We start from the raw sequence: 9,056 nt of genomic DNA, 5'->3' as shown, positions 1-9,056 counted from the left end.
TGGAGTAAAACTCTCCAAATGTCTCATCTTTTAACATCTTAATTTCTTCAAATCTAAAAATCAACATTTGAAGTTTGGCAGATTTAAGAAGTTTGGTGCCTTCATACGTTGTTTCTAAGATTTGCCACGCTTCTTTAGCGGATTCATTGTTTGAGATTCTTGCGAATTCAGACGGTGAAAGCGCTTGACATAGAGCATGGAGGGCTTTATCATTAGAAAGTTGTGCATTTTTCTCAGTGACTAGTTCAAGAGTTGCATCCGCTGGCTTAGTCCAACCAGCTTCAACAATATTCCAACAGTCAATAGATTTTAAAAAGAATCGCATACGAGCTTTCTAATAGCCATAGTTCGTACCATCAAAGGCAGGAACAGTATTAAGATTTTGAGACGTTGAAATTAAAACTAGAAGTCGAAAGGAAAGATAACACTCAAGAATTGAATCTAAACAGAATGTACCAATCTCTGATACCAATTGAGAATTAAAGGACTTCTAATTTAATAAGTGTGTGCAACAATGTGCAACAAAATATCAAAATGCCAAAAATAAAGAGACAGATATTTTGTTGACGAAGTGGAAACTCGATTAAGAGGAAAACCACTATGGGGCATCCAAACCCAGGATATCTACTATTCAGAAGACAAAGCTAGTACATAGACAGTAACACTCACATACCCGATGCAGCAATTATATCTAGCACTTTGACGTGTAATCCAACACAAATGCTTCCCAACTAAGCCATCTACTTGAAAGGGTCTTCAATGAAATCCTTTACCTTAGGGCCAACCCCTAAGATAGACTTCAATTTAGCACAGCAACAGCACTTGACAACGGCTTCAGAGAGGATGCTTTAGCACAATAACCATCACAATGAACTCTGTAAGCTTCTACGGAATTCAATACCAAATTCTTACAATTCTTAAGTCTAAGGGCCTCTATTTATAGGCTATAGGAGGTCTAAGTCGCATCAAATACGATTTTCCCTAGGCGCGTCCGGATGGTAGCTGAGAGCATCCGGACAGACAACTGTGAGATCGGCTTTCCAAATTCGCTGAAATTCTTTCCTGAATTGAGTCACGTCCGAACAGTGTTGCCCTAGCGTCCAAACGATCGCATTTAAGCTACGCACAATTTCCATATTAAGGCTTGGCGCGTCCAGACCATAATAGCTGTCTTCCGGACGGTTGATCTGATGCACGAAATTTCATATATGAAACTTGAGCGTCCGAACCGTGAAGACTGTCGTCCGGATGGTTGAACTTTGAATGCACCACTTGCCTTATGAATGAGCACGTCCGGACGGGAACACTCATCGTCCGGACTATTATAGCTGTCTTCTCATATTTGTGTTTTGGAAAGAAATTCTATAGCTGATCGAACACTGAACAGCGTCCGGACGGATGCAACTTGGAACAGTTCAAAGCTTTTTGACACAGAAAAAGGTCTGGACGAAAAGTTCTCGTCGTCCGGACAGATGATGCTTGGACAGTTGAGCGTCCGGACGTTATAACACGTCATCCGAATGGTTGTCAGGGAATTGTACTAACTGATTTGAATTCTGCACAGAGTCTTATTTGAAGCTCAAAATTGAAGTGTAAACTTTGAATAAAACAACATCCCTGTATAATAAGCATCTTTACATAGAAGTGATTTTGTCCAACAGAATGTAGCCAATCACAAACTAACAACTTCTTCCATTCAGTTGCTCCTATACTTACTTTCCTTCTAAAAGGTTCAGAGATCTATCGAGGTGAGTGGACAAAAGATACTTTCAATGTCCAAGTTAGTAAAGTTATGAGAAAGGAGAGCCCTTTGAGTTAGAGAATCCTTAAAGTATTGTAGATATGTGTGTTGAGCAGGGGTTTACCTTCCTTCTTATATTTCCACTTTAACTATTTGAATGAACGGTGCCACTATACCTTCCTGACATGTATCGTTCCCAGCCTGGTTGAATGGCTTGTAATAGCTATTGGGGGTGGGGGTAGGGGGTGTTACTTATCGGCTCGACGAGGTAGTGTCCCTGTAACGTACACTTCCTTATCGTGGGTGAGGTGGTATTAAATGCCTCAGTATGTTTCTCCGATTGAGGTGAGTGAGACATGATGTGATAGCTACCTCTCATTTTCTTGGTAGTGGGAAGGATCGTGTGCTACATGATTATTGTCTTTGTTGGGTACAACAGTTGAGATGGGCTAAAAAGCCTAGCTAAGCCTGGATTAACTATCCTATAGAATGTGTTCCTTATATAGGCCTAGTGGGTTTGATCAGGATCCATCGAAGTATTAGACAAATATAACTAAGCGTGAAGAAAAAAAGAAGGAAAAAAAAGAAAAAAAGAAAAAAAAACCTTGTTTTGTAGTTTTTGTCGCACTAATAAAAATTACCATTAAAATTTAAATAAATCACAATTAAATTTTAAATTCAATAATAATTTTTACAACATTATACAGCTTTATACTCTCTCCCATTTAATACACAATATACAATTGTTTTTGAAAAAAAAAAAGACGAAGAGAGAGAGAGAGAGAGAGAGAGAGAGCTACAAACAAAATAGATCAAAAAGATATGGCTTAAGAGTGGCGACTTAGAGCATTACTAGCAGCTTCCCTACATGGGTTCCCTTCCCTACATTCTAGGAAAAATTTTAAAAATGTCATAAAAACTACACCACAGCAGCTTCCCTTCCCTTTTCCATTCCCTGGGAAGTGAACAGTTCTTCCCAATGCATTGGGAAGCACTGTTCACCTCCTATTCAATATTATACTCATAAATTTTTTTTCTCTCTCCTCCCACAATCCTCGACAAGGGCTACTGACTTGCTTCGTCTTCTTCCGTCTTCATCTTCTTCCATGAAAATTGTTCAACCCTGCCACAGATAAACGTAGATTGAAGCCTGTCCACACAGATCTTCACCGTAGGCTGGAGATCTTCCGGCGAAATGCTCTCAATTTATCTTCGTCGAGAAGCTCTCCCTCCGTTGAACACGGCTCGGCCGCCTCCAGCTCTAGCAACCCAGAGCTAGCCTCAGACAGAGGAGGATCCCCACCCGGAGCTCACCAAGGCAGGGACATCCGGTCACAACCAGCACTGCCGCCCCTGGAAGGACACCGGAAAAAGCTGAAGAAGAAGCTGAACCAGAAGCCTCCATCGAAATCATCCCAGACCCTGCCGAAATCAAATAAGCCTTGAAAGCCTGACCTGCGGAACTCCCGGAATCAACCGCAGCGGCCGTACTGGACAGAGTAGAAAAGCACGCCGGAAAAGGAGTAGACGAGAAGCCCAACGATTCCAGTGCCGAAAAACCCAACCTGAAAGTATAGAACCAATACCCACAGTGGACGGCTTGGTGGATGGCTCAGCTGCGTGGAAGGCAGAGATGCGAGTGGGTTGGTGGTGGTTTCGGTGTGACAGAGTTTGGGTGAGAACAGAGAAGATGAGACAGGGAGAGAGAGAAGAAAAGAGATGAATAAAAAAAAAAAAAGTAAAAAGTAAAAAATAATATTTTAAGGATATAGGGAAAAATTATGGGAAGCTGCTGTGGAGTATTTTTTTATAGGGAAGTAAAATGTAGTTTTATTCTCTATATCTAAAAAAAATTGATGAAAAGAGAAAAGAAGCTGCTAAGAATGATTTTATTTTATGAATGAGTATCATGAGCATAGCTTTTTATATATATATATATATATAAACAGAGTATTTGGAGCAGAGCCATCGATTCGAGCAGTCCACATCGTCGTCTGAAACCAAAATACCCCTCTCCCTCACACTCACAGTTTCCACTTACTCACTTCCTTGATGTACGCAGGAAGTCTCTCTCACTCCATTTATTTCTCCATTCCAAACAACAAAAACACCAACAACATTAAATACTCTCGAACAAAAACAAATGTTAATTCTCAGAGCCGCGTTTCTCAGTCCGATTACAATCATGACCCCTCCCTAATCATGCTATGTCGTACTCTCTTGTCAAAATTACACATCAAGTTTCTCCGTGGTTCAGTTAATTAACTGGTTAATAAACTGAACCGTCTTAATCATCGCAGTTCCACAACCCCGACTTTTTCTGCTCCTTCTTTTTCTGTTGCTTTACCGTGGCTGTGATCCCTATACTTTCATTTGTGACTTTTCCCTTTAAGAGATCCGGCTGCAAATTAAGTCCGGCCTCTGAGTTTTTTAATACCAAGCTAAGCAAACAAAACTAAGAACCCAACCAGTTCCAACCTCTGGTTCTTGCCCCATTTTGTCAAAGATGGGTGACAAGGGAGATACTGCCAAGAAGCAACCGCCACCACAGCAACAAATTTCGTCTTCTCCCAAAGACCCGCTTGAGGAATCAACAGAATCAACAAGACAACAACACCATCACCAACAGTCTCCGCCGATCGTCGCTCCATTCATCTCTACCCCTCTTTATGTTCCGAGCGCCGCAACTTCATCTCCATTTGAGCCAAAATTCGAGGCTGTAAATCCCAAGAGACCTAGATATACTGGGCAGTGGAAGCTTTTACCATCTCCAACAACAAAGCAACAAAAACAGACCCAGTTGACCGAATCAAGCCCGACCAACCCACAAACCCAACAATCCCACACCGCAGGCGCCGCTTCTTCCTCGGATACAGCCTCTTCTCCATCTCACTCGCCTCTGCCTTCTCTTTCCGCCGCATCCGGGCAGGACACAAACAAGCCGGAGGGAGAGCAAGCTCACCATCAAATCAGAAAAGGGAAATATGTGAGCCCGGTCTGGAAGCCAAACGAGATGCTGTGGTTGGCTAGAGCTTGGAGGATTCAACACCAAGGCGGGTCGGACGGGTCAGGTGGGTCGGGTTCATCTTCAAGAGCAGATCAATTAGAGAGCGGGCAGACTAGAGGTAAAACTAGAGCCGATAAAGATAGAGACGTTGCCAATTTCTTGCAAAGACATGGGGTGAATAGGGATGCTAAAACTGCCGGGACTAAGTGGGATAATATGTTGGGAGAATTCAGGAAGGTCTACGAGTGGGAGAGAGGGGGTGAGAGAGAGCAGGTCGGAAAGAGTTACTTTAGGCTTTCTCCTTATGAGAGGAAGCTCCATAGATTGCCGGCTTCGTTTGATGAAGAAGTTTTTGAAGAGCTTTCGCAGTTCATGGGGTCAAAAATGAGAACATCTCAACAGAGTAGAGGAAGTTCCGGAATTGTCGCTGTTGATGACAGTCGGACAGCAAGAGATCTGCCTCCACCCGCGCCATTCAAAGAAGATGACTTCCCTCTTTCAGGTAGGTTTTATTTCTTCTTCCTCTATTCTAGTTTGCATTTGGGAATGAAAATTTCAGGAACGAAGATTTATACTATCTTATGTAGCTCGGGCAAAACAACTGGTTATAGTGAGCGGAAGTGAAGCTTTATTCCATGGTGGCAGAGGGAGCTTACTAGGGTTTGAGTCTCCTCTAGACATTATAGGCGGTTCATTGTCTTCATCTTCAAAAGAGCTTCGTCGGATTGGGAAGATACGAATGACATGGGACGAATCAGTGAGCTTGTGGGCTGAAGAAGGTGAGCACCGTAGAGGAAGAGTAAAGCTCCAAGGCTCAAGCTTTTTGAGTGCCGATGAGCTCACTTTCTTTGACGATGCCATGGTCCCTTGCACCATGGAAGCCTTTGAAGATGGCCCTGTTAAAGGCTTCTCGGTTGACAGATTCGTTTCTGGACAACAAGTCAAAGTCTTCGGTAGAAGAAAGTCTTCTTCTGCCGCACCGCCTTCTTCTGGTAACACAAAAAAAAAAAAAAAAACTCAAAACATTTTACCTCTTCTACATAATCCATGAATGAATCCGCCTATAACTCGTCTCTCATTCATGTCAGGCTTCACTGAGAGAATCCAGCTTCCCTTTACCGAACCCTCTACAAGATGTAAGTAGAATTAATTTAATTTCTTAACCTTTTATTCTTAATATCTAGCTAGATTGTGATTTAGAAACATGTACGGCTGTTTTATGATGTTGGTGCAGCTATTCCTCCATGGGAATTTCAAGACCCAACTGAGTACTACGTAGGTTGTTTGAGGGTTCCACCACAAACAGTACCAAGCTTGTTTGAGCTCTCATGGTATTTACAAGAGCCACCACCGGAAGAATTGCGTTTTCCACTGAGAAGAGATGTTTACAGGGACTTGCCCCAAGAGAAAGAGTTGTTCTTTACAACCTCCACCGAATTTTTAGACTGTAGAGCCATCACATATGATATTCTAAGCCCAATAATCCGAGCTAACCCTAGCATCAGTGGCGCCACCGCCACAAGTAGAGATTCGTTTATTGGGCTTTGGGATGATTGCATTAACAGGATTGTGTCGAAATTCTGTTCGGTTGAACTGGTTTTTATAAGAAAACCCTCTTCAGCGTCGGCTGAGATGTTGCAGGATCAATGGCCAAACGTGACGGGTTTTGTCAGGAACTTTTGTTTATGGAGAGGAGAGGAGGTTGACCAATCAAGGGAGGGAGCTCTGGATCCATCGTCTTCAATTGCGGAAAAACTTTTATGGACGTATGCGGATCTTCCTTACATATTGGGCTACTACGCTGTTGGGTCTTCGGTAACTTTTTGTGCATTAAGCCGGGCGCAGGACCGGATTATCCGGACAGATTTGTATTCACTGGACCTATCTTCGCCGGTGGAGAGACTCAAAGCCCTAGTCCCGTGTTACAGGATTGCCGGCTTATTGCCATTGCTTGCTGACCGGTGCTTCAACAACATCAAGAATGGTGGTAATTTCAAGCTATTTGCTTATAGCGATTTTGAGAGGGTTGATATGGGTAATGGAAATGTCATGGAAATGACACCAAATACGGTGACCAGAATTTTCTCGAGCAAAAGAAAATGGGTTGCAGTGAAGGAAATCTACGATTATCTTGATCACCGAATCCCACATGCGGAATTCATTTTCCGATCATCGGAGAGAGATTTGGCATTGGTGTTCAAGCCCAGAGGGTGCAAAATTAAGCCAACAAACTGTGAGCAACTTGTGGAGGCTCTCAAGTACGTGACAAAGGCTTTGGTGGCGCTACACGACCTATCGTTCATGCACAGAGGGTTGGGTTGGGAGAAGGTGATGCGGCGGAGCGACAGGGAGAACGAGTGGTTCGTGTGCGGGTTTGAGGATGCAGTGGGTGCGCCACAAATATATCCGCACGGGGTGGAGGGAGAGGTGGCGCGTGGTGGGCAAGCGCCAGAGATGGGAAGGGGATTGCATGGGGTGAAAGTGGACGTGTGGGGGGTGGGGTATTTGGTAAAAACAAGTGGGTTGGCTGGGGTCCCAAAGATGCTGAGGGAGCTTCAGAACCGGTGCTTGGACCAGAACCCAGAGCAGAGGCCAACTGTAGCCGACTGCTATCACCACCTGCTTCAGCTGCAGTCATCTCTGTCAGCTGGAGGGTACTGATCGATCTGATTGAAATGGAATTAATGGGCAGGCTTTTAATATATTTTGGTGTAGCCTTGGAGGGCGTTCTTTTAATTTAGATACCTTAAAATGGAGGAAGGGTTTAAAGGGTCTGAGATTTTTGGAGGTGAAATGGCGGCGGATGTCGGGTAAAGTGGCTTCTAGATTTGTTAGATTTGTAGGGTTTGTTCCATCATATCAAATCAGAAGTTAATTCATGTCCAAGTCCAACAGTGTTTTCTGTTTTTCACTGTACATCCATCTCCTTATTGGTGGTGTATGTTAACCTAGATCGCCGGACCTTCATTCATTTTTACATATATGCTTCATTGCTTTACTATACGGTTTTCTTAATTGCCCCTCGTTCATTATTATTATCACACTGTTTCTGCATATTCTATGCCTTTTGGTCGCTTTATAGTCCTAGGGTGGCCGGGAGGCGGTAGTGGCGCCAAAGGCTGCGGTGGCAGACCTCCTTGCGTGGTGCTTGAGACCTGAGAGATCGAGACTAGGTTGTAGGATATATATATATATATATATATATATATATATATATTGTGGGGAGTCAACCTCCGGCATACGGTGATACCCAATGTAGGGAATTCCTATATGGATTAGCTTCTCCGTACGTTGTTTATGAAACTAACTAGAGAAACTGGCGAGAATGTAGCCCGGCTTTAATTAACATTTGCCTTCTATATTATATGCATGCGTTTTACCGTTTGTTTATCTATTATATGAATCTATTTATTTGCCATCTATTATTTGTCATCTATTATTTGTTTCTCTTATATATGTTGTAGAGAACGATTTTTTATTTTTTATTTTTTGTAATTATCATACTTTCTCTAAATTTCATTTTCTTTTTTAAATATAGAAAAAAAGATCTAAAAACAAGAAATTCATGTAATAGACTATTTTGGTGTTTCTTAAACAAAAAATTCAAAGGGTAGCATTTTTGTTTCCATTAACATTATTTTAATATAAAAATACTTTTTTTTTACTCTCTTTCGTCCTTTTTTTTCCTTGACAATTATTTAAAATAATATTTAAATAGCTTTCTCTTGCCTCTCTTTTTTTGTTAGCATTTATTTGAAAGAATATTAAAATGGTATAGAAAAATAATAAGAAAGCTATTGTGGAGTTTTACTTGAATAGGGAAATAGACAGTAATTTGGTTCCTTATATCTAAAGAAAATTTAAGACAAGATGCTACAGTTAGTACTCTAAATATGGTTAAAAATTGATACAAGATTTTACACGGCCAAACTGAGCACCAGGTCACCTGTAAAACAATGAGAGAATCACTAGAGTGACGTCAACTAGGGACCAATGGCAAGCCTTCGATAGTTAAGTCAATACTCTTGTAGAGAAAATAAAAATAAAAATAAAATTCATGTAATAGACTTTTTTGGTGTTTCTTAAACAAAAAATTCAAAGGGTAGCATTTTTGTTTCCATTAACATTATTTTATTATAAAAATACTTTCTCTTTACTCTCTTTCATTTTTCTTTTCTTTGACATTTATTTAAAATAATATTTAAATAGCTCTCTCTTGCCTCTCTTTTTTTCTTAGCATTTATTTGATATAATATTAGAATGGTATAGAAAAATAATAAGAAAGCTATTGTAGAGTTTTACTTGAAT

The 9,056-nt window shown here is 41.3% G+C and overlaps 1 protein-coding gene across 1 annotated transcript; it reads left to right on the top strand.

Moving 5' to 3' along the window:
- Positions 1-4,247: 4,247 nt before the first annotated feature.
- On the top strand, positions 4,248-7,409 carry LOC133860393 (uncharacterized). Its single transcript, XM_062296010.1, has 4 exons — positions 4,248-5,254; positions 5,316-5,740; positions 5,837-5,884; positions 5,983-7,409. The coding sequence occupies exons 1-4, from the start codon at positions 4,248-4,250 to the stop codon at positions 7,407-7,409; spliced, it is 2,907 nt and encodes a 968-aa protein (XP_062151994.1).
- Positions 7,410-9,056: the final 1,647 nt, after the last annotated feature.

Source organism: Alnus glutinosa, chromosome 2 (assembly GCF_958979055.1).
Source record: "Alnus glutinosa chromosome 2, dhAlnGlut1.1, whole genome shotgun sequence".
In the NCBI taxonomy this organism is placed as follows: Eukaryota; Viridiplantae; Streptophyta; class Magnoliopsida; order Fagales; family Betulaceae; genus Alnus; species Alnus glutinosa.
This window is presented reverse-complemented; position numbering and strand designations above follow the sequence as displayed.

Excerpts from the sequence above, each read along its gene's own strand:
- LOC133860393 (XM_062296010.1), top strand. The coding sequence starts at position 4,248 with ATGGGTGACAAGGGAGATACTGCCAAGAAGCAACCGCCACCACAGCAA. Across the intron at positions 5,255-5,315 it reads GACTTCCCTCTTTCAGGTAG|ATTTATACTATCTTATGTAG; the intron begins GTTTTATTTCTT and ends TCAGGAACGAAG. Across the intron at positions 5,885-5,982 it reads TACCGAACCCTCTACAAGAT|CTATTCCTCCATGGGAATTT; the intron begins GTAAGTAGAATT and ends ATGTTGGTGCAG.